This window comes from Mytilus trossulus, chromosome 14 (genome assembly GCF_036588685.1).
Source record: "Mytilus trossulus isolate FHL-02 chromosome 14, PNRI_Mtr1.1.1.hap1, whole genome shotgun sequence".
NCBI lineage: Eukaryota > Metazoa > Mollusca > Bivalvia > Mytilida > Mytilidae > Mytilus > Mytilus trossulus.
The window spans coordinates 45,208,727-45,235,871 of NC_086386.1; the positions used below are offsets into that span (position 1 = coordinate 45,208,727).

Sequence of the window (27,145 nt, forward strand, 5' to 3'; positions counted from 1 at the left end):
TACTAATAGTCATATTTTTATCAGAGGTTCTTCATTAAATAAAAAAATATTAGTCCAAACTTAAGACATAAATGAGAAATTATCCCCCCTTTTTTCTTGAAATTTAAAAAGGCTTTTCCCATCACTAGGCGTCCGGCGTCGTCGTTGTCCTGCGTCCGTCGTCGTTAACTTTTACAAAAATCTTCTCCTCTGAAACTACTGGGCCAAATTAAACCAAACTTAGCCACAATCATCATTGATGTATCTAGTTTAAAGTTTGTGTTTTATTACCCGGCCAACCAACCAAGATGGCTGCCATGGCTAAAAATTGAACATAGGGGTAAAATGCAGTTTTTGGCTTATAACTCAAAAACCAAAGCATTTAGAGCAAATCTGTCAATGGGTAGAATTGTTTATCATATCAAGATCTATCTGCCCTGAAATTTTCAGATGAATCAGACAACCCATTGTTGGGTTGCTGCCCCTAAATTGGTAATTTTAAGGAAATTTTACTGTTTTTGGTTATTATCTTGAATATTATTATAGATAGAGACAAACTGTAAACAGCAATAATGTTCAGCAAAGTAAGATTTACAAATAAGTCAACATGACCAAGATGGTCAGTTGACCCCTTCAGGAGTTTTTGCCCTTTATAGTCAATTTTAACCATTTTTCGTAAATATCCATGATCTTTTACAAAAATCTTTTCCTCTGAAACTACCTTGCCAAATTAATCCAAACCTGGCCACAATCATCATTGAAATATCTAGTTTAAAAATTGTGTTTTTTGACCCGGCCAACCAACCAAGATGGCTGCCACGGCTTAAAATAGAACATGGAGGTTAAATGCAGTTTTGGTTATTACTCAAAAACCCAAGCATTTAGAGCAAATCTGACAAAGGATAACATTGTTTATCTGGTTAAGATCTATCTGCCCTGAAATTTTAAGATGAATGGGACAACTCGTTGTAAGGGTGCTGCCCCTAAATTGGTAATTTTAAGGAAATTTTGCTGTTTTGGGTTATTATCTTGAATATTATTATAGATAGAGACAAACTGTAAACAGCAATAATGTGCAGCAATTTAAGACTAAAAAATAAGTCAAAATGACCAAAATGGTCAATTGACCCCCTAAGAAGTTATTGTCCTTTATAATCAATTTTTAACAATTTTCATAAAATTTGTAAATTTTTACTAACATTTTCCACTGAAACTACACGGACAAGTTCATTATAGATAGAGATAATTGTAAGCAGCAAGAATGTTCAGTAAAGTAAGATGTACAAACACATCACAATCACTTAAACACAATTTTGTCATCAACTGTCTGCTTCCTTTGTTTAATTCACATATACCAAGGTCATTATAGATAGAGATAATTGTAAGCAGCAAGAATGTTCAGTAAAGTAAGATGTACAAACACATCACAATCACCTAAACACAATTTTGTCATCAACTGTCTGCTTCCTTTGTTTAATTCAAATATACCAAGGTGAGCGACACAGGCTCTTTAGAGCCTCTAGTTTTGTATAAATTATAATTCTGTGGTAAAACATAGATTATTAAGAGCAATTTATATATCCCTCAGCTAATTAACTTGGTAAACTGGTCCAAAATTGCATGAACAGTGAGATTTTAGAATTTTTATATGAGTATATACCATTTGCATAGATTGTAAAAGGCTACCCATAAGAAAAACAAAATAATTTGAAAATTCATGAGATTATTTTGACCAAGAGCTATTTTGTTCCATAAACAAGTCATAAAATACATGTTTTATTGATTTCAATCACAAAAAATGCAAAAATGAGAACTTGGAGTCGAGTCTTAACTGCATGCATGTTGTATGGCCATACATGGCATATAAGAAAGAACTGGTTCCCGGAACTTCAGATGTACCAAAACAGGTACTTCAGATCTGACAAACAGACAAAATGTACCCTCTTTTTAAAATTTGGTGCAGTTTTTTTAATATTCAAAATCAAGAGTCCAAAAGTGTTCTAGAATGATCACCAGTCCTTCCGCTTTCATTTGATACCAAAAATACCTAAATATTCTACATATTTTGAAAGTTACACTCATGCATAGGAACTAATTGTGTTAAATATGTACTACTTTCTGGTATGTGCTTTCTGGCCGGGCCTGAATTAGTGGTGTTACACCTATAACAGAACCAAACTTGCTATATTGACTTGAGCATTACTTTATTTCATTCTATGATCTATTTCAATCAATAAAAAATATATAAAGCTTTAGTCCAAATACTATTTTATTAATTTAAAGCTCTAATTGGACTGGTAGTAACATGGGTTATTAAAAAAAAACTGCATATGTATATTACCATTGGCCAATATAATTTTTTTATTCTCAATATCATTGTTTTATTTATTAATTTCTATTAGGAAAGCTATGTGCTTACTAATAGTCATATTTTAATCAGAGGTTCTTCATTAAATAAAAAAATATTAGTCCAAACTTAAGACATAAATGAGAAATTATCCCCCCTTTTTTCTTGAAATTTAAAAAAGGCTTTTTTTTGTATGAATTATAATTCTGTGGTAAAACATAGATTATTAAAAGCAATTCATATACCCCTCAGCTAGATAACTAGGTAAACTGGTCCAAAATTGCATGAACAGTGAGATTTTAGAATTCTTATATGAGTATATACCATTTGCATAGATTGTAAAAGGCTACCCTTAAGAAAAACAAAAAAACTTGAAAAATCATGAGATTATTTTGACCAAGAGCTATTTTGTTCCATAAACAAGTCATAAAATACATGTTTTATTGATTTCAATCACAAAAAATGCAAAAATGAGAACTTGGAGTCAAGTCTTAACTGCATGCATGTTGTATGGCCATACATGGCATATAAGAAAGAACTGGTTCCCGGAACTTCAGATGTACCAAAACAGGTACTTCAGATCTGACAAACAGACAAAATGTACCCTCTTTTTAAAATTTGGTGCAGTTTTTTTAATATTCAAAATTAAAAGTCCAAAAGTGTTCTACAATGATCACCAGTCCTTCCTCTTTCATTTGATACCAAAAATACCTAAATATTCTACATATTTTGAAAGTTACACTCATGCGTAGGAACTATTTTGTGTTAAATATGTACTACTTTCTGGTATGTGCTTTCTGGCCAGGCCTGAATTAGTGGTGTTACACCTTAAGTATTGAAATATTCCAAAAGTGAACATCTGCATGCCATTATTCTGTCATTAAAATTATATCTTTATTAGGAATACAATAGGAGTCAAAATTTATAAAGCAATCACTACTGGGTAGACATTATACTCTTGAGGACTATTACAATTGTAGATTATTATTATCAGAGACCATATATATTTATGAATTGTTGCTTTTCAAATCCCTTTTCAACAATCAATTGGAACACACACAATTATGACTTAAATAAAGCTTAAATATTCAGATTTAATGTTCAGAACTTTTCAGGGAATTCATTTTCCAAAACTTCTTTTAATGAATCTTCGTTTTCTAATCTTACCATGCATATTTTTATAGACATGATTAAAATTTCATTATATACTTTTAAAATTGTGTATTTCTTTTTTTAACATTAACAATTTTTGGTTATATGTTTCTATTTTTAGTATTAATCTAATGGTATGCTTCTATATTTAGCAATTATTATATGTTTCCTTCCTAATTTTAGGAATAACCTAATTGTATACTTTTTTTATGTTTCTATTTTTAGCAATAGATCTAGGTTTTGTGATAGTACCATCAGTATTATATGGATTTACCTCTCCCAAACTATGGCTGGGACTGTTATTTATATCCCTGGCTTTAGTTGGACTAGATACTCTTGCAGTCCATTTACAGAACGTTGTGTCAGCATTACTTCACCTCCTACCAGAAAAGTATCGGTTCCGATGGAAGTTTAAATACATAATGGCGGGATCTGTGTGTCTACTTATATCATTGATTAGCATTGTAACTGTTACTCAGGTGAGCATTTCAGCTAAATTACCAAGAAAATTAAGATTTTTGCAGCACATTGTTATTGAGAAATTTATCTGCCTTTAAACAGAAGGTTATTTCTTTAGATGGTGATCTTTTTCACCACAATTAGACAGTTTTAAAATTGGTTGTTGTAAGAAAGGTATTTTTTTTTTTAGTTTTTATAGAAATAATGACAACCCTCTATTAACATCATTTTTGTTCTGTCCACCTTAAGAATTGCTCGTTCATAAATAAATAATCATCAGGATAGAATTTTTTAATCTAAGTAAGTTTGATAAATATTTCTTTTTCATTCATGGAAACTATAGTTTTGAAATATTAGTTAAGCATTGATTCTAAAACTATTGTAATGTCATGTGGACTTCCAACTAAAACACAATAAAATAAATTTTATTCTAAAAAGTATTTAAGTAAAAAATTTATAACACAAGAATTTTTGACACAGACAAGACTTGAGAAACAAACATAATAAATCGTTGAATCTTTGACTTAAGCAATCAATAATTTATATTTCAGGCAGGTTTATACATTTCATTTTACTGGATGAACAGTGTAACAAAATTTTCCTTGTTTTTCATCACTTTATGTGAATGCATGTTGTTAGGGTGGGTATATGGTGCCCAGCGTGTGTGGAATAATATTGCTGACATGACGGGCAGTACAGATTCTCCCTGGTGGAAGATCACATGGCAATTTCTTACTCCAGCAGTTATACTGGTAAGATTGTAACTTATAGAATAAAAAGGGTTAGAATTTATGCATTCTGGGTAATATTTAAAAAAACAAAAAAAAACATACAACAAGGACATTTTTATTAACTATCAACAGCTTAAAACAATGGAGAATTAATCAGTGATGTGAAATTATTCTCATTTCATGGTACAATTAAATCACCCTTGGTCACTAAGATTCTAAGACAGAAAATTAGATAAAAGGGATTATTTTGTACATACAGATTTCTACATTTTTTAAAGAAACTTTTCTAATTCATAAATGTCAAATTAAATCAAAGTGGGGTTTTTATACAAGTAGTTCAATTATTTGTTTATGAAACTTTTCTCATTCAGGTTTAACATTATTAAATGAAAAAAGAAATGATAAATTTCTATCAGATGAAAATCTGAGTAAAAATTAATGAATTACCTCCCTTTGACTTTGATATTTCAGGCATTGATCATTCTTACCATTATGACAGACTCGGTGTTACAGTACAAGTTATATGAGTATCCATCTCTCAGTAAACAGATTAGCTGGTGTATAACGTTCATTCCATTGTTACCACTGTTATATGCTGCAGTTCTATGCTACAGAAATGATTTCTCATCATTCAGACAAGCAAGTATTATAACTTTTAGTTATTACATTTCATTTATGTCACAAAACAGAAGAGATAGGGTATATTCATTCCTTCATGTACTTAATCAAACTCAAAAGTCAAAGATTTATAGATTTGATGACTGTTCTTCATATCAAATTAACAGTGAAGCCTTCAACATCGAGCTAAAGTTCATACTTCAGATTGTTTATATCACTGACGTGAGTATACTTCTAACACACATCAGTGCTACACCTGTGCATAAAGTCTTACAGAGATGTGAAGATAATTTTATATCAACTTTACATTTCATTTGCTAGAGGTTATATCATGAATATTTAATCAAAGAAGAAGGATCATAGAAAACTCAGTGTTAAAGCTTAATTATTTTATGTTTTTACATTTTTTGTGTTTTCACCTATTATATTTGTGTCTGTAATTTTTATGCCCCACCTACAAAAGTAGAGGAGCATTATGTTTTCTGGTCTGTGTGTCCATTCCTTCGTCCGTCTGTCCATCCGTTCTTTGTTCGTTCGTCTATCCCACTTCAAGTCAAAGCTTTAGGTCTAGGTAGTTTTAGATGAAGTTGAAGTCCAATCAACCTGAAACTAAGTATACATGTTCCTTATGATTTGATCTTTCTAATTTAAATTTAGAGTTTTGACCCCATTTTCAAGGTCCACTGAACATAGAAAATGATAGTTGGAGTGGGTCACCCATGTACTGGGGATACATTCTTGTTATCATGGCTTTATTTTTGTACCAATTGTTTTTCATCTTTTCACAAATGATTTCTTGTTGAAACCATGATGTTCATTTCTGTAAGTTTAGTTTTCTAATATTAATAAGTTTATCTAGTAAATATAACTTTTTATTTTTGACAACATGGGAGAAAATTCTTTCATATTCAATTGATGATAACAAAAAAATCATGCTGTTTGGCACTTCATACAAAATGCCTTTATTTATCAAAATATATTACAATGCCTTCCCCACCGTAGTGATATAAGAGGGGTCAAATATGTAGGGACAGTGTCTTGTTTATGTGATAATAAAATGTTCAATAATTGTGTTTATGAAGGCTATATATACACATGAATATTATGGATGAATCTTTCATCTGAAACAATTCATCAATATTTTTGTAGGGAATATCTTTGTTTAATTTGATAGAAAAAAGACACCCTTGTATAATCAAGTCATGTCGCATAATAATTTGAGTAAAAATAACCTGATATAAAAAAGGAACAATTTTCATGAAAGAGTTTTGGGAAAAATCTTATTTTGTTAACAAATGGGATTTTTATGCCCCACCTAAGATAGTAGAGGAGTATTATGTTTTCTGGTCTGTTCGTTCGTCCGTCCGTCCGTCTGTTCGTTCGTCCGTCTGTTACACTTCAGGTTAAACTTTTTGGTCAAGGCAGTTTTTGATGCAGTTGAAGTCCAATCAACTTGAAACTTAGTATACATATCCCCTTTGATAAGATCATTCTAATTTTAATGCCAAATTAGAGAATTAATTCCAATTTTACGGTTCAGTAAACATAGAAAATTATAGTGCGAGTGGGGCATCCGTGTACTGTGGACACATTCTTGTTAGAGTTTATTTCCATGTGTAATGTTCTATTGGAAGTCATAGATAAATTATCTAAGCTGGGGTATTTTGTAAACTCAGTGGTATTCTATGAGCCTAAATTTTATATAAGAGGTTCTTGTTTTAGTCCTTGTTTGTTACTCAATTTATTTCACTTGACTGGGCAGGGTTTAACCGGTTTCCATCTATAAACAGGAGTTTTGTGATAAACTCATTCATGAAGTGTCAAGTTATTTGTCCCATATTATCATACACTCAGTTCTTTTGTATATCTGTTTGGTGACACTGACAGGTGATTAGAATTAAATAATAATTATAACAGCAATTAACCTTATCGCACACATCTTCAAATAGACTGTCCTTATGCATACTAAAAAGTAAGCTCCGCCCGATCAGTTAAAATTACATTGCTAATAGATGGGTTTTGATTGACACAATTTGAGCAAGAGTTACTTCCCTTTTGTCACTATTTTTCAAGTCTAAGTGCACAAATTCTTACATCAATCAATAATTATTATTTTTTAAATTCTTGCTAAATTCATCACTAAAAGCAAGTAAAAATTTCATATAAGACTAATGTATATTGCATGTTACAATTTAGTTTGTCAAATTGGCTGCTAAGGGAAAAAAAACTTCAACTCAAATTACAACATTTTGAAACTAACCTGCATCTTTAGAAAGCACCTGGTTTTGATTTGATGTGTGTTTTTTTTTATTCAATAGAACATTATAAAATTATGCGTTCATATATAAATTTCATGTATTTTAGATCAATCAGCAATTTGTTGTGACGAGTGAAAGCTAAAATATTAGTTTATATTTTAGAAATATAAGGATCTGACAAAGACTCCAACAGATTGGGGTCCAGGACCCTTAGGAAATCAGGAACCAGGGACCGAGCCTCCAGACTATGTCATCTGCACCCCAGACATTTTCAGACCAGAGACTGGACTAGCTTTACTCACTGCTAACCTGTACATTCCTAATCTGAAAGGACTTATAGATTTGGAGGTGAGTCAAATAATAATTCTAATTCAATTATTTTGTAACAATTATTCTGATTGGATGACAGCAAGCTTAAAATTCTCTATCTCCTTGTCTGTAACTAAGGAAGCCGACATTTTGAATTTCGGAATGTATTGACATGTTATTTCTACAATAATAAACAAAAACTCACTTGTTGCGCCTACAAATCTTCTTTTTATCAAATTTTATTACATTCTGAAGCGGCACAGAAGCCTGAAAACGCCCGGTGTTTATGTTTGACCCCGGAAGCATACCTATGACGTCGCCTAGTATAGGGACCAAAGAAGATAACATCTTTTCGCGGAATTTTCTTTAATGAAGATTTTATACTGAAATAATGATTGAAATTTAATTATAAACTTGTTTTGCATTAGAATAGAGATATCTATAATACTAAAATTACGAAGTCCAATTTGTCAGCCGTCATCACGTAAAAACGACGAATCAAAGAATTCAACTTTATATATAACTAATATAGTACAAAGGTATAGATTAAAAATTACACCACTCCAGGACCTTTTGTTTTCCACGTAATTAATATTGCCAATAATTAAGAAATTCCAGGTCGAGTCTGATACCGATACCAATAGTATAATTTACCTGTTACCTATTACCTTATCTGTACGTTCCGCATCTGACAGGCGCACCACCAAACGGTGTATTCAGGATTAATATGCTATATACACGGGTCATAATCACAGGGTAACGTTGACACTACTAAATTGTCAAATTGTTACCTATTGTAGTGTTTTAATCAGTAAGACTTTCTAACATAACAATACGCATACTAAAAATCTATACTGAAAATAAGGCGCATAGGTACAGTTTTCAATTTGTTAGCAGGCATTACGTAAAACGGCAAATCAAAGAATTCAACTTTATTTATAACTTATATACGACAATGCTGTTGATTAAAAAATACTCCATTCCAGGACCTTTTGTTTTCCAAATAATTAATATTACCAATAATTGATAAGTTCCAGTTCGACGGGTTCAAACAGAAAGATTTGAAAGCAGAGAAAACTGTGTATCTTATAATCGGCATGACTTTATCAGATGACAAAACTAATTCTAAAATAAGGCTTGCGCATAGTTATATACTTTAATTCAGTCACGGACCCACGATATCACGGGTGTGTTCTAGTATCTCTTAAATATACATATTTTTTTGCTTATTGCATGAATTATCTTCAAAAAGTGATGTGTCAATTTTAACATAATTTTCTGGATAATATCTCTGAAGACATTAAGAGTTTTTTTTTCACTAAAAGTGGTTTGATACTGCTTATAAAAGTCTATCTCTGCCAAAAATTAGTAAACTTCCGGATTGATAGGGTAAAATCAAGGTCACAGCATTTATTTATGTACTGAAATGTGAGCATCAGTTGAGAGTTTTTACTTGCCCTGAGTAACAGGGACGACAATTTGAACAGGAATCACACCTGAGTTCTTTTATAGGATCTGTTCATGTGTTGCATCATCTTCTTGGATGTTTTTTTTTTAGGAAGGCTGCTTGTCTGATCTTGGACCAATTTGAGTTATGGCTAAATTGCCCCATAGTATCTTTCTCATTATTTTCCGAATTTGACATCCTTATAATGTTTTATAATAATGTATGCATACACTTCTGAACCATTGATGCTATTTCAAAACATATTGCATTAACATATAAATATCATATTTTTAAGAGAATTGCAAGGTCTCATTCAAAAGTCATTATCTTATGAATTTTAAGAATTAATACACCATTTTCTGATTGGGTGATTTTACATATAAAAAGAGTTACAGTATATATGCTACCATATTCCTTATACTTGCATAAGAAGCCTATTAGTGGCTTATTCAGAAAATTGCAGTGTTGTTTTTTCTCCGGGTTAGAGACATGAAATTTATGAACGTTTTCTAGTGTGTTTTATTTCATCTATTTTCATGATAGACAATATACCAATTTACAAGGCTATGAAATGTGAAAATTAAACTCCCGGAATATTTAATTGCCTCATTTATGACCCAATCTGAAGCTAAAATAACTCTATATATACAGTTTATCTTTTGTAAATTTTATAGTCCCTGTATTCTGCTAGATTAAGCCACAAAATGGGTAAGGTTTGGCAAATTACTGTTTTTAGGATTTTGTATGAAGTAATATTATATCACATAAAAGTTCTAGCTACATTTAATATACATTGACATTTTCAAATTTCCTGTACTTTAAATCATTAATTTATAGGAAGCAGTTGTATGAATAGTACACAATACTTTTATGCACCCTCTTAGTCTTGCTCTATTTAAAATCAAAAGTTGATGTTATTACATATAGTATATTGTCCAATATAAAATAAACTTGAGGCAACAGTTTTTATACCCCATTTATGGCATTATGTGTTCTGGTCTGTGAGTCCGTCCGTTCGTTCTGCTTCAGGTTGAAGTTTTTAGTCAAGGTAATTTTTGATGAAGTTGAAGTCCAATCCACTTGTAACTTAGTAAACATGTTCCCTATGATATGATCTTTTTAATTTTAATGCCAAATTAGAGATTTGATCCCATTTTCACGGTCCACTGAACATAGAAAATGGTAGTGCAGATGGGGCATCTATGTACTTTGGACACATTCTTGTTAACTACTGTTGTAAAAGAGAATGGAAACACTTGATCTTTACAGCTAATTTCCTAATGCATGTAAAGCAAAACTTTTTTTGGCTTGCTTGTTTTGTTTGTATAATTGTTTATACAAGATTTGTTAATAAGATTGACATCTTCAAACAACATATTTAGGCATAGTTTAACCTGTATATATAATATTTGAATTTAATTGGGTGTTATCCTAAAGATTGTGCAATATAAAAACAAAGCAAGCAAGCTAACTAAAGTCTTGCTCTACATGCTTTAGGAAATTAGCTGTAAATGGAGCAAAACTTTGTGTGTTGACAATGGAAGTGTTTTTTAATTTACTGACGTTTGTAATAGGACATGTACAGTTATTTACCTGATCTAAACATAAGAAGTTAATTGCAAACTGGGGTTTTAAATAAAAATTAAACAGTTCATGCCATACTAGGGATACTCACAATAATAAAAAGTTCATGCCACACTTTGGGTATTCAAATAAAAAGAAAGTTACTAGAACACTTTGGTTATTCAAAAAGAATAATAATTTTATGCCATACTGTGGTTATACAAAAAGAGTAAGAAGTTCATGTCATACTTGAGTTCATGTCATTCTGGAGGTATACAAAAAGAGTAAGAAGTTCATGTCATACTGGAGGTATACAAAAGAATAAGAAGTTCATGCCATACTTTTAGTATACAAAAAGAATAAGAAGTTCATGCCATACTTTTAGTATACAAAAAGAATAAGAAGTTCATGCCATACTTGGGGTATACAAAAAGAGTAAGAAGTTCATGCCATACTGGGGGTATACAAAAAGAGTAAGAAGTTCATGCCATACTGGGGGTATACAAAAGGAGCAGGAAGTTTGTTCCAAAATTACTGGGGGGGGTATAAAAATATAGTAGGAGGTTCTTTCAAAAGAAAAAAAAGACTTGAGATGGGCAATTAAAAAAAATAAAGATTTACCTGTGACATAAACTTTCCTCTTTTCAAGTTTACCTGGTCTAAAATCATAAGCAATTTAAAAATGTTTACTAAAATGAAGCTTAGTGTATTATTTTACATGATAACAGTTTTGAATAAGATATAAAGACAATGTTGTTTTGTGAATGTGATGTCATGAAGAACACATATATCCAAACTTAAAAACTTAAATATTAATATACTTCGTCAATATAAATGTGTACATAAGGAAAAAAGAAATTATATTAAATTTATTTTAAGTAATAAATATTTGAATTGTGATTTAAAATCAAACCATTTCTACAATTCAGGTTTAATTTACCATGCTAAACAAGGTCAATAGGAGAGAATAATAGCCGTGTACATTTATTATTTGTAAAAACACAATATGGATGAACTCTTCACCTTAGATTTTGGCCAAATTTCTACCATAAAATTTTGTTTAAAACTATTAGACCGTTAAATGTTTACAAATTCAGCGGGATTCAAATCAAATAAAGTAAAACAAATTTTTACCTCAGATGATAAAAGAGAAAACTTGTGAATATAACTGTATATTACACAATTGACAAATAGAGAATTAAATTTACGATTAGTTTACAATTTAAACAAATTGTGATTGTTGTCGCAGGTAGGTTTTTATATTTGCTTAGTAAAGAACTTTGTATTTTATCTTGTTTACTTGTATAGGTATCCAAACAGATTTATTTCCACTGCAAGTAAAGTGCATGTTTAATTAGCATTAGTAAAATTTGTTTCTTAAATAAATGATGTTTAATTTTAGATTGTTGAATAAATAAAGTGAGGAATATCTTTTAAATAGTTTGAACTTTTGTTTCTTCCGGTAATGATTTCTGATACATGTGAAGGTTTTTTAAGTGATAAATTAAATCGAAAATAGGAAGTTAGTTAGGTAGCAACCATAGATGAAGTAAAATTTATGGATTTAAACAAATTTAGTGTGCAGGAAAGCCAAGGTCTCATTTTCTGTTAAATAATTCAAGGAATGATTACTGTGTAACCATTTATTTTCGCGGCTATCACTTTTTGTTGATTGAGGTAAACTTGCATGTTCGTGGATATTTGATTTCGTGGTTTTTGCTATCTCTACATAAATAGCCTATAAAAAAAATTTGCTATATGTTGAACATTTGAATTCATTTTGTGGTTCACCATATATCCCACAAAACCCACAAAAATTTGTATTCAATGATTAAAATAAATCCACAGTACCAGACTAGTCCAAGCATAAGTATATACCGGTGTCATCCAAGTCGTGTTGTATGGTGTCCTCTAGATGTATTTCTTGGTTCAGTTGTGTTGTTGGGTTACTGTCTAGAGAGCTGTGGTGTAGAGGTTAGTGATCGGACTACTAACACAAAGATTTCTGGTTTCGATTCCCATTCTGGGGAGAAAATTTCAGGGAGTGAATTTTTGGCTCTCCCCAATGTCCATTTTCAAGTAAGGTCTTGAGAAACAATGATAGTCCATTGAAAGGGGAGGATAAATGGCTGACCCGTGTTAGGAGAGAGCCATATTTCCTGCATGTAAAAAGACACCCTTTGTAGTTTTTGAAAAAAGAGCAGGCTAACGCTGCTACAATGCAGCACTCACACCTGCAAAGTGGAAAGGGATTAATATAAGTTGCAATAACTTGTTTCCCAACCCACTACAAATAATTATGTTTAAACTTAACTACTGTCCAGTAAATGTTTACTCTATGTTTATTTTTATGCACCATTTATGGGCATTTTATTTTCTGGTCTGGGCATCTGTCCTGTCCGTCTGTCTAGATTCAGGTTAAAAAAAGATTTTGGTCAATTTAGTTTTGGACGAAGTTGTTGTCCTATCAACCTGAAACCTAGTACACAATCATGTTCTTTATTTTATGATCTTACTAATTTTAATGCCAAATTGAAGTTTTGACCCCAATCTCACAGTCCACTGAACATAGAAAATGATAATGTGAATGGGGCATCTGTGTACTATGAACACAAAGTCATTCTTGTTATTCCAAATTTTATCTACTTTAGGTTTTATTTGAATTGAATTATTATTAAATGGAAAGTAGTCATTAACATTGGCAGATGGTGTTTCCCTGTAATGAAAGCAGGCTTAAATTTCTAGATGTCTTCTTTGATTTTTAATTGTGTGTTGTAGTATTGCTTTCTAAGTTCCCTATAGTCTAGCACAATTCTTTGTTGCTTGATTTAAACATATTCTATTTGCAAAAGTAGCAAAAGGGATTGGAAACAAGTTACAACATTAGTGACGTCCTCTCCCTCATATTTACTGCTATATAAAGAGCCCCATTTGATGAAATAAAAACAAGCCTTATAAACCATTGAACTTTATACATGTTTTATTGATGAAGTAGAAATTTTATAGGGGTTATTACGTCATCTGCAAAATATTTAGTTCTCAATGTAGAACTTGTGAAGCCCCTGATGACATGAATGATTCAATCATATGCCATTAAAGAAGTCTCCCTTTGTCTTTAAAATTATCATCAATATCAATATTATTCTGATAATTTACTACACTACTTAATTTCTTATTAAAGTAAAAAAGCTGGATCAAAGATCAAGACCTAAACAACATTCTTTAAATATATTTTTTTAAATCATACAATACATGTATCATGTGACTTTTAGATTATATAATTTTCTATATCAAGTGTTGCTAAGTCAGAAAGAAGGCTCACAGTAAAAATTTGCGTCAACATCACGATAGTTATAAAGCATGGATCATTGTATTTTCTCTATTCTTTTCTTTTTGTGAATTCATCTATGACAATAACTAGCAAATGTAATTGAAAAACTTGTCTGGCCTCACACCTGAAAAATTATGAAAGGCTAAATTTAATGTATTGACAATTTATATTAATCAATGGTGATGTTATAACAAAATATCTGTAGACTAGGATTACATGCTGCAAATATTAATTTTCTGTTGCATAAAGATTTATTTTATTATTTTATTGACTTACATATTAGGATATTTGATCAGAGTGCAAATAATTTAAATGCAATTTGATGGCTGTATATAAAATATTTATATGTCAGGGGGTTTAAGAGGGATGGGGATGAAGTAATCTCTGAATACAGGAATGCACTACCCAATTTTGATCTACCACCCCCCTCCCCCCACCCCTACCCTATTTTTTTTAAACAATTGAATCTCTTTAAACAAGCTATTTTAAAGTGATACATCAAGGCCTCAGTGAAAAGTCTAGTTTCTGACCATGACCTACTCATATAATAGGTTGTATTCATATCTTGATATTTGAGCTGATTTGATGAGTCCAGCACTTTCCATTTGATTTGTATGCCCCACCTAGGGGCATTATGGTTTTTGTCTGTGCGTCCAATCATTTGTTTGTCCATCTATTCATCTGTCTGTCCTGTTTCAGGTTAAAGTTTTTGGTCAAGGTAGTTTTTGTTCAAGTTGAAGTTCAATCAACCTGAAACTTGGTTCACATGTTCCCTATGATATGATCTTTCTGGTTTTAAAGTGAGTTGGGCATCTGTGTTCTGGGGACACATTCTTGTTTTGTTTCTTGTTTTTAACGTAGTTGGTTTTCTATTTTGAATTGTTTTGCATTTTGTCACTGTATGTAGAAATGTAATGGTGGGAAATTTAAATACTTGTTCACCATTAAGCTTTGATAACATTTACCTGCATCTGAGTGTATCGGTTTATTGTGGGGTTTACTATGTAGGAAATTATACTATATAAGTTAAACATTTTTAAAGTCAGATAAACCCACAAAATCAATGAAAATTGGTATCTCATGTGAATTTTACAACAGTTACATGATACATTATTTATGTATATTTAATAGCAATTGTTGGGTTAACTTTTGCATAATTCTTAATTCATAACTACAAGTATAGAAATTAATTGGTCAAATTGATTCTGTTGACAATCACTTCTGACTTCTTCATGATTTGTTTGGATAGTAATTACAAAAGTTACTTTAACAATAGATTGTAAACAAATCTATTACTGATTTATTGGTCAGCGTGACAAATAAACAAATGTGAAATTCCATTCTTACAATAAAGTTTCTCATTTATACTTAAAAGAATGATGGGACTCACAAAACAGACCTCCTCTATTGAGCACCTGGGTGACTTTGTCAATAAATGTATCTATATATAGATTATATTGTTAAATGATATCAGGGAAAAGTTCAAAAAGTTTATAGAAGTTTCATCAGTCAAGTGTTCTTTATTTTTTTTACATAAATAAGGGCGTTAGTTTTTAAGTTTGAATTGTTTTACAATGTCTTATCAGGGCCTTTTATAGCTGACTATGTGGTAAGGGCTTTGCTTATTGTTGAAGGCTGTACAGTGACCTATAGTTGTTCATGTCAGTGTCATTTTGGTCTTTTGTGGATAGTTGACTCATTGGCAATAATACCACATCTTCTTTTTGATATTAAGCAGATGTACTTCTGTATCACTAGCTAGCTTGTCAACACTGAGGTTAATGAGTTTGAATCCCACACTTGATGGCTGTGCTTGACTTTAATTTGAATTGACTAAGATTGTCAGTTTTCCTTCTGAAGGTCAGTGGTTCTCTCCATGCACTCTGGCTTCTGAAGGTCACTGTTTCTCTCCATGCACTCTGGCTTCTGAAGGTCAGTGGTTCTCTCCATGCACTCTGGCTTCTGAAGGTCAGTGGTTCTCTCCATGCACTCTGGCCTCTGAAGGTCAGTGGTTCTCTCCATGCACTCTGGCTTCTGAAGGTCAGTGGTTCTCTCCATGCACTCTGGCTTCTGAAGGTCAGTGGTTTTCTCCATGCACTCTGGCTTCCTCCACCAACAAAAACTGAATGGCATGAAATAACACAATAGTGTTAAAGGTAGCATTAAACCCCAATTAGTCAATTCAAAAACATCATCAGTTTTATTTTTTTCTTTAATTTAGGATTGTTTCTTAAACCTTATTAGATATGGCAAACTGTCTAAACCTTAAGTAAAGCGGATGGTAAATTCTACAGTCTGACAAAAAGGATATAAAGCCCAGATTGAACAATTTACCTATGTTACATTTGTTAACTTTCACTTAGAGACTTTCAAGTGTACCATAAATTTATTCAAGCCTTGATAAACTTGAAATAGATATATGACATATACAATTATTATATTTGTTTTCTCATGTATACTAATTGTTCTACACAAAATTCTCATGCTCTTTTTTTAACTTAAAAGTACAATAAAGATTTAGTGGCTTACATATTGTTGATAGTGAAAGATTGTAAAAGTACAAATAAATTGAGGAATTTTGTGTTGTCTTGATTTAATGAATTTCTTTGGTAAGTTCCAATTTGACATTTTAAAACCTTGAAATTTTTATTTTTACATCCCTTACGATCTTCATGCAGTGTTAATCTCATATCCCCCTGGAAGCTTTTCCAATAATAATTTCCAATTTTACAACATGGATTTTGAAATTGGTGACTGTAGGCTGTTATCATTAGTTATGCAAATGATTTTCTTCCTGTTACGTGATATTGTTTTGAAAACACGGAAAATATCTATTTTGTCTAAACTGTATCTTATTTCATTGTTGCATGATGTAATTGAAATTTTAATTGTCATCAAGATCAATAGATGATTGTCATCTTATTATGGGATAGACATTTGATTCCTTAATAACTACAGCATTGACAAGATATGGAGGACTCTGTTTTACCGACAGCTGGAAATTCGGATAGATTAATTTAATTTTTTGATATTTTGTTTTCCACCAATAAATTGCTATTGTATTTCAATTAGCTGCTGAGTAGTTCACATCCTTAGCAACAGAGTTTGGCATTTTTTTATTTTTTTTTTGGGGGGGGGGGGGGGAAGGGGTAATGTTCTTCTATCTTTAGTTTTCTTTGCAGTGTTATGTAGACTTTTCTTTTTACATAAATAAGGCCATTTGTTTTCTCGTTTGAATTGTTTTACGTTGTCATTTCTGGGCCTTTTATAGATGACTATGGGGTATGGGCTGAATATGAATGACCTATTGTTGTTAGTTTCAGAGTCATTTGGTCTGTTGTGGAGAGTTGTATCATTGGCAATCATACCACATCCTCTTTTTGATATTGTTTTGTCTTTATATATCACTCACCTATTTGATCTCATGGTAGCATGCTTGCCTTTAGTGTGGCAAGTTCTTAGCTTTGATCCTCCAAATGGTTAAACTAGTGACTTGAAGTTGAAGCTTCTTATGTATTCCTTCAGTATCAGGCATTTTAAGGAATAAAAACAAGACAGATTTGCATATTAACATCTTGTTAAGCATATAATATTTGCCACTGGACTTGAAACACCAATTTATCATACTGTATAATTTTGTCATTTTAGACTAAAATGTGATTTTAATTGTTTGCAATATCATGAAAAATCCCTTTGATTCATATAAAAAAATATTAAAATGCCATTTCAACTTATTGCAATAATTTCTGAATTTACAGTAGTCAATCAAAATATATCAATTTCCTAAGCTCCATGTTCTAAATCCTTGTAAAATTACAAGTTCAAATACATTTGTTAACACTCCAGATCAGAAGTTCTCTTTTTTTTATGAACATACAAGTGATTATTACAATGAATATTGCAGCCTTTGACTTATAGGTTGATCTCAATTTGTAATTAAAAAAGGCTTTAACATCCATCAGCCTTCCACTAGATTTAATGTCATAAATATGTATGTCGATGCTGTTCATTTCAGAATCAATACCAACACCTTTAATTGGTATTGTATTAATGAGGTGATCGCTTTCCTCTTTTTACCTTTTTCCCCAACATTTTCTAAGCATCAAATGTAGTATATCAGTCCTAATGTTGTGACATGGAATTCCTTGATTTAATAAGCTTATTGTGTCTATCATGGATTTTATTTAAGTGAAAAGGAACGTTCATATTTTCCGTAGACGAGATGATGGTAGATTTCCAGGTAACATATTGTAATGTACATTTAATTCTGGATTCTATAAGTAATAAACAAGTTAATATATAGTGCTTCTCCCTCAGATGTAAGTTGGGGTCCAGTTAATCCCTAGGGTAAGAGTGTAGACTATTCAATGGGTCAGCTGAGGTGTCAAATCAAATAGGGTCAGTTGAGGTATGTAACTTGTATAAATATATACTTTGTATAGAAAATCCTTTTAGTTATCTTGTGGTTTAGAAAATCTACAGGGTAAGGATTTAGTTTAGCAAATTTTAAGAGTAAGCTTGTGTGAAATAAATTGCAAGGGTATACATTGAAGTGTAGAACATCCCAAGGGTTAGCAGTGTTTCAGTAAATCCCCTGGGGATGAAGTCACGTTAAGATAATGAAGCTCTGGATTTCTATATCAATATTCCATTGAGTTGAGTGCAATCGGGAACACTAGATGCATGTGTGGAAATGCTGCATTCTAAACAATTTTGCAAGCCTGCGAAAACACCTATTGGTCAACAGTTTTTGCAAATTGAATATTTCAACTTGACAACATTTCTTCTCCATTTTAATATGACTTTGTGAGTCAATTGGCTAGAAAAAATTGCTTTGTTTTGATTTTTTTTTATCTTAGTTTTAAACACAATTTAATTATACCTTTTTTTTGTGCTGTAAATGGATTAGGTATTTGTAACTGGACATTTTAACAAACAGAATTTTGATCAATCATGTAGCAAATTTTTTCCCCCTTGTCTTTAATATGCAATCAGTATTTAGAAGTTTTAATGAAATGGTAAAATCAAGTAAAACATTTCAATTGATATTTTAATAAAGTACAGATTTCAACATGGAGTATAAAAATATAAAAAAGAAGATGTGGTATGATTGCCAATGAGACAACTATCCACAAAAGACCAAAATGACACAGACATTAACAACTATAGGTCACCCTACTGCCTTCAACAATGAGCAAAGCCCATACTGCATAGTCAGCTATAAAAGGCGCCCAATAAGACAATGTAAAACAATTCAAACGACCAAAAAAAAGGCCTAGCTTATTTATGTAAAAAAATGAACAAAAAACAAATATGTAACACATAAACAAACGACAACCACTGAATTACAGGCTCCTGACTTGGGACAGGCACATACATAAATAATGTGGCAGGGTTGAACATGTAAGCGGGATCCCAACCCTCCCCTAACCTGGGACAGTGGTATAACAGTACAACATAAGAACGAACTATAAAAATCAGTCATCATCAGCCTTGGCTCACACCAAACAGTGAGCTATAAAAGGCCTTTAATGTCTTCAATGTAACTAGTGAACTGGGCATGTGAAACAGAGTTCAAATTCATGTCACATTTACATGTTCTGGTCCTGATAAGCTTGTAGTATTTGCCACTGGACATTAAACACCACTCAGTTCAACATTTCCAGTTGTATGAAAGAGGGGCAAAAGATATCAGAGGGACATATAAACTCATGGATTAAAAATAGACAGACAATACCATGGCTAAAAAAGAAAATGGTAAACAGATAAATAATAGTACACTGACACAACATAAAAAACTAAACACCACTATAATATACTTTAAAGGATGTAAAAAATAAGCAGTTAAAAATTCTAATAAACAATTTCATTTTCTCTTTGATTTTTCTCTCCACGTAGGTGTATCTTCATCAAAATCTCATTACTCTAAAATAGAACACCTGTGCAGGTATATATCATTAAGTTTCCAGGTAATTGTCTCCGTAACAGTTTATGATTACATATATAACGCTTTGTAGCTTGTTAATTAAAGCATGACCTTTTAATCTCAAAATAATTACGGTTATTTGTTATAATAATTGATTAGACGACTTGATGCTTTGAAAACAGTACCACTGGGAGTTTTGACTCTAGCTTAATTTTCAGGTACATATTGAACAAATCAGTCATCTTTTTTGTATATTCCCAGAAGTAAAAAAATATGTCATAATAGTTTGTCCTATAAGGACTTAAGATGATATGATATCAAGATGAAAACAAATTAGTTTTTCAAATATCAACTTTTAATTTGATTTTATTTGATATTTTATTGCTATTCATTCATGCTCTGAAGCATTATTGTTCATAATTTTATATGTAATTCTTGTCTATGGATTACAGCTAAGTCACAAAGAAAAATTTCAAAATGTTCCGCTTCCTTTATTTACAGGAAACCCAGGGCAGTGATGATTCATCTGGACCTTACCTCTCTGACATGATGACAGTGGACAGTGGCGACACGGAGAGTACAGACGACAGTGGAAACAGTCACCGTGGTAACTGGAGTAGTCGTCTTGACTTTGTCCTATCTTGTCTTGGATATGTTGTTGGTCTCGGAAATGTTTGGAGATTTCCTTACCTAGTTTACAGAAATGGCGGAGGTAAGTTGCTATGACAACAATCATTTTACTTAAATAAGATGTTAAATTATTTTATGGATGGCTTAGTGTCTTCAGAAGATTAGCATAGAAGTAAATATAACGATTACTTGAACTCCTGAGCCATACACTTAATTTATCTTAGTTGGGTTATAGTTTCAGAAATATATGGTCACTAAACATTGAGGATTTCACAATCATGGTATCAAATGATTGCTTGCTGTACAGGAATAGTTTAGAATCTCTTTTTGAAGCCGATCTTTTATTTCTGGCATTTCTAATTGTAAATTCATGGAGATATAGGGTCACAATTAAACCAGAAAATTAAACCCCACAAAAAAGAAAAAAAGGGCTTAATACCATTGGCTGACAAAAGCTTCAACTTAAAATTTTAGGTCCATGGTTATAAAAAAGATAAATTGCAATTAGCTAGTCAAACATGATCAGAGTACAAATGTACTGTCAAAACAATTTTCGAAAGTATCAGATGTACATGGATTTAATTAAGTTACATGTACGTCACTAAGCAGTTTTAAGTCCTAATATATATTAATCGCTATGAAATCTGAATTTTTTGTTTATTGTCTCTTGCATCTTTTTTATATGTTTCCAAACAATATAAATCGTTATATGACATGCCTTTGGAAATTGATGGTTTCATAAAGACAATCCTTTTAAGGTATTGAGCTGGAAATTTTACATGGCTTTGATCATGTTGTAAAAAAGTGCAATGCCTGTCAGCAAATGATAAATAAGTTGCATACAGCAGGGAAAATCGATGAATTAAATGCATAACTCTCCAGGAAAACACAAGACAAAAAATATTTACTCTGGTGAAAATCAAAAGAATTATACAAACACTTTGAATGGAAATACCTGCTATGTGTTTAATGGAACAATTCAGAAATACGACTTCCTTGTTACAGCACGACAAGCTCATAATTGATGTTTTGACCAATCAAAACATCCCATAAAAAGATACAATCCCATAAAACAAAACTAAATTTGTTTAGTAAGAAAACAGAAAACTTAAAAATTGAGAATGGAAATGGGGAAACTTGCCTTTTTATGATTAAAAAAGTTTCATACATAAACATGACAGACATGTGTCCTGTGGGCATGAAAATCACACAACTTTTAAGCCCTCTTCTGTGCCTTTTGTTATAAATTCAAGCTTTCTTGGAACTAGCACATAAAGATTTTGGTTGGTGAAACATGTTTGTGATAATTCATTATCAAGATTATTGTTCAGTTGCTTATGTTTTTATGCCCCACCTACGATAGTAGAGGGGCATTCACTAGAAACTTAGTACACTTGTTGCTTATGATATGATCTTTCTAATTTTAAAGCCAAATTAGACTTTTGACCCTAATTTCATGGTCAACTGAACATAGAAAATGAAAATGGGAGTTTCAGGTTAAATTTTTGTTCAAGGTAGTTTTTGATGAAGCTGAAGTCCAATCAACTTGAAACTTAGTGCACTTGCTGCTTATGATGTGGTCTTTCTAATTTTAAAGCCAAATTAGACTTTTTACCCTAATTTCACAGTCAACTGAACATAGAAAATGAAAATGGGAGTTTCAGGTTAAAGTTTTTGGTCAAGGTAGTTTTTGATGAAGCTGAAGTCCAATCAACTTGAAACTTAGTACACTTGCTGCTTATGATATGGTCTTACTAATTTTAAAGCCAAATTAGACTTTTGACCCAATTTCATGGTCCATTGAACATAGAAAATGATAGTGCCAGTGGGGCATCCGTGTACTTTGGACACATTCTTGTTTTGTTAAGTACCTGTATGCATTTTTATGCCATGAATTAAAACACCATATCCTTCTTTTCCATTGTAGGTGCCTTTTTTATCCCCTATATAATAATGTTAGTGACATGTGGCATTCCATTAGTGTTCATGGAGTTAGCATTTGGACAATATGCCAGTTTAGGTCCAGTAACTGTATGGAGATCAGTTCCACTATTTAAAGGTAAAATATATTGGTTAGACATTTCAGTAAAAATCAATTATGAACTAAGATCATATCTCACATTGTAAAGTTAGCAATAAAAAGCCTAAAATGACAAAATGGAAAATCATTCAAAATAGAAAAATAACAAAAAGCTGATTTATGCTAAAAAAAAATCACTTAAAGGCAAATATTTATATAGTATTAACAATTACAACTGAAAAAACAGGCACTTTTTAGAATAGGGCTTGATTAAACATGTTTGAAAGTGCTCAACCCATCCCCTACCTGGAATTGTGGCATAGCTGCACAACTGAGAAGCAAACTACTATTACGGTAAATTAGAAAAATTCTTACATACCAGATCAGCAATGAACACAGTCATGAAAAAACATAACTAATAGACAAAAATACAAGACATCAATCTATATGTAAAAACAACATACTTGTACTTTCATTTAAAGATTGGTAAAAAGTTGAGTTTGAGAATTAAAGATTGTTCTATTTTTCAGGCATTGGTATGGCAATGGTTCTCTCAAGCTTTGTTGTTTCTATCTATTACAACATGGTAAATGCTTGGGCAGTTCATTATCTGTTTTCCTCCATGACAGCTACACTTCCTTGGTTTAATTGTGGAAATAAATGGAATAACCCAGATAGTAAGTAATATCCTCACACAACAGGATTAGTTTAGATCATTTGGGCTACTCTTGACCTTGAGATGTACTTTACAAATTTTGATGCTTGGCTTCTGACAGTCTAGATTTAAAATAATATGCCTTTTCTTCATGATATGTTAAGTTTATTACATTTCGGTTATTTTTATGCCCCAATTGCTCGTAGAATTTGTTACACGAAATGTTATGAAATTTATGCATATTACAATAAAACGGAGATCAAATTTGAATTTGAGTGGTGACACTTTTACAGTTCTTTAGTTATGTCCCTTTATTATGTCAAATACAAGCAGGGGCATCATCTGTGTTTCATTAACATATTCTTAATTTTCTTTGTTTAATTTGAATAGAATACTGCAAGAAAATACATATGACACAATTACACATAATCTCTAAACATTACAACTGATTTTATTTGGACTGATATAAATCATATTTATAGTCAAGTATGGTAGTCTAATAACTAGACCAAATGTAACATTACAAATATTTCATTGAAATCACTACCATAAATCTTTTGAACAAACCCAAAAATTTGAACCATTGATTTTTCGCAGGCAGCATATATTACTTTTTAAATTAGGATTGAAGTAGATTTAAAATATAGGTCAAAATATGGAAAAATGGACATGTAAATATTGTGGTACTTCAAAACCATGATGGATTATGCCTTCTTTGTTACAGTAAATACATTTTTTTTTATTTTGAATCGATAGTTTGCTACTGATAATATGAACTAATTTCAAGTGTTGAAACATTTATCAGAGAAATCATGAGTGTTTGGTTTATAGTGTTTGGTTTATTTGAAGGTTTATTTGTTATGTATCTCTGTTTATTTGATATTATAAAACATATATTCATTCTGAAGTTTTAGCATTAAAGTGTACTATTTAACTTAAAAGTACTCAAACTATCTGATTAACAGTATCAAATGATGAATCTATGTTCTTTAATAAAACAATGCAGTATTTGTTTCTGAATCAATATATTGCCTTTTCAAGGAAAACACAGTCATGACATCACAGTAAATTTATCAAAGTGATGAAAATTTTACCATTTGGCTTGTATATGCTAAGAAAAAAGAAATAGCACAAAAATATCTTATGAAAAAGTAAGTGTATTAAGTGATTACATATTCTCTGGCAAAAGAAATTTAAGGAAAAGCTGGTGCTGTATTTAACCAAAAATGTTCATAAATATGTTATTGTTTGCAAAAAATCAGACAAATACTATTTATGATATCACAGTCAAATTGTGTCATCAACACAGCTATGCTGGCTGATATTTATATTTTTTGGAAAGAGTTTTCACTTTTGTTTGATAAAAAAAAATATAAATAGAGGAATATCTTGCACTACTTTAATATTTCGGTTAATTACTAGGTCAATTTGATAAACCTTAAATCGATCTTCTTAAATTCTGCTTGATTTCTCAAATTAGGGTATTTAATTGGTATTTGAAATTTTCAATGGATTCTTTTTTAATTGAAGTATGTTTGAAATGATTAAATCTATAATTGTCAGCAATTTCTTGAAATATGAAAATTTCTATAAATATAGTAATTAAAGAATGGTATGAATATTGTAATTAAAGAATGCTATAAGTATTGCAATTAGACAATTATGCTCTTAAATTAGATTTTACTGTCATATTGATTTTTGAAAATTTTACAACAGAATTCATTATCATTCTCAAGGTTGACAATAGAAATAACATAATTTCAGTAAATTTGAGAGTTATGATAAATTAATTTAGTGTAAATGAATCTTTAATTTTTCATTTCTTTGAATGGAAAGATTTACCCATATTAACTGGCTGCTGTGAAATTAACTGATTTAGAACAGAGATTATGAGACAAATAGTTTCAGTTATCTAATATGTATTGATCCCCTACGGAACAAAGTTTTCCAAGCAAATAGGTTTAATTATCTCTCATTAATAATAAATAGATGTCTTAATTGTTCAGTTTTGAGTTTTGGAAATATTTTCAATTCCAATGTGTTGGCATATGGTTTTACAAATTGAAGTGTTTGTTTGTCTATTTAAACCAAATTGTTTCTTAAAATATTTTAATTGTTTGAGAATTTTTGACAACTTTTAGCTTCATATAAAAAACTACAATTAAACTGTGGCTTTTCAAAGCCATGTATGAGAATTGGAGAAGTTGTCTTCGTTTTGAAAATACAATTGATGGTAACTAAAACATCTTAGAATTAAACTGCAACTTAATTCACTGTGGCATTTCAATGCAGGCTGAGATATTAGACATTAAAAAGTGCTATTCCATTATTTTTTATTGGTGATTGCTTTTATCCACCCCAGCACAAAAAGGCTATATCACAGTGATGCTATTGTATGACTATTGTTCATAACTTGAAGCACCATAGAACAAAATAGGTTGCCTCACAGATCAGGATCTCAAAACTCTGTATTTCCTGTTGTGAAGACCTTATGCAGCCTGATGTTTTTCTCTAATAATAACCACTTTTAAAAAGTTGGAGGTACACAAAAAAAATGTAGTACTGTGGATTTATTAACTTTCGTGGGTATCAATTTTCGTGGATTGCTGAAAAATTGCATCTTCATGGATATTTGATTTCGTGGATTTGCAAATCTCTCTATACAAAGTCTATTGAAATATGAAATTCGTTGAACATTTAAATTTGTGGTTCACACGTATCCACAAAACCCACGAAAATTGGTATCCAATGAAAATAAAAATGAATCCACAGTAATATCATTGGTTGAGGTAATCACTATCAATGACAAGATGCTTGCTTTCAAAGCATGAATTTTAAGGCAGGATCTGTTAACTTTTATCTGATTGTAATATAATGGGAACATAAAATATCTGAATTTGATGCATTTAATTCAAGTCATTTCATTGAGCTGCTCTGTAAATAATGTTTAAATATACCAATATTATCTTTTTTACTTATCTTTTGCAGGGTGTAGTAAGAACATATTTGAGGTCAGTAATTGTTCACATTTCAACAGTTCATATGTATACCAGAACCAATTTCAAAATCATTCCTGTTTCCCTGTTCTGGCAAACTGTTCTCTGTACAGCCAAAATGAGACCAAATTGGTAACAGATTGCATTACAGAATTAAGACGAGAGTTTGGTGCTGCTGTCCTAACAACAGATCGTCATACAAGAATGACAACGCCAAGTGAGGAATATTTTTAGTAAGTAACTGATTCAGCATGTTCTCATAATAAAACTATTGCATATATTTATTTCAGTATGAAATTAATCTTGCTTGAGGTGTTTGTGAAATTAAGATATTTAAAGAGTTGCAAAGTGAGAACTAAGAGAAATATCAGATATTGTTATGGTCCCCTATTCTGTCTTTAGAGATATAGAAAAAAAGATGTACACAATTTTTTCTTTCTCTGCTACTTTTAATTGGCATGGAAGACATATATTTAGATAGTTTATGTAAGAATGTTGATTGAATTGACCAATAATACAATTTAAATTAACCAATGTTTCAACTCTGTTTAGCTGTTGACAATGTTCGATAAAGTCTGTTCTAGGAAAAGATGAGTATTGATAAATTGAGAATGGAAATGGGGAATGTGTCAAAGAGACAACAACCGGACCATAGAACAGACAATAGCAGAAGGTTACCAAAAGGTCTTCAATGTAGCAAGAAATTCCAGCACCCGGAGGCATC

The 27,145-nt window shown here is 31.2% G+C and overlaps 1 protein-coding gene across 1 annotated transcript in view; it reads left to right on the forward strand.

Annotated features, from left to right (window-relative positions):
- LOC134697807 (uncharacterized) overlaps positions 1-27,145 on the forward strand; it is a 104,368-nt gene that overhangs the window by 60,002 nt on the left and 17,221 nt on the right. The window contains exons 12-19 of the mRNA XM_063560093.1: positions 3,704-3,957; positions 4,489-4,689; positions 5,140-5,307; positions 7,707-7,892; positions 20,622-20,832; positions 22,678-22,809; positions 23,301-23,447; positions 26,414-26,654. Of these exons, the coding sequence (XP_063416163.1) occupies positions 3,704-3,957; positions 4,489-4,689; positions 5,140-5,307; positions 7,707-7,892; positions 20,622-20,832; positions 22,678-22,809; positions 23,301-23,447; positions 26,414-26,654 (1,540 nt within the window). The remainder of the gene's footprint in view (positions 1-3,703; positions 3,958-4,488; positions 4,690-5,139; positions 5,308-7,706; positions 7,893-20,621; positions 20,833-22,677; positions 22,810-23,300; positions 23,448-26,413; positions 26,655-27,145) is intronic.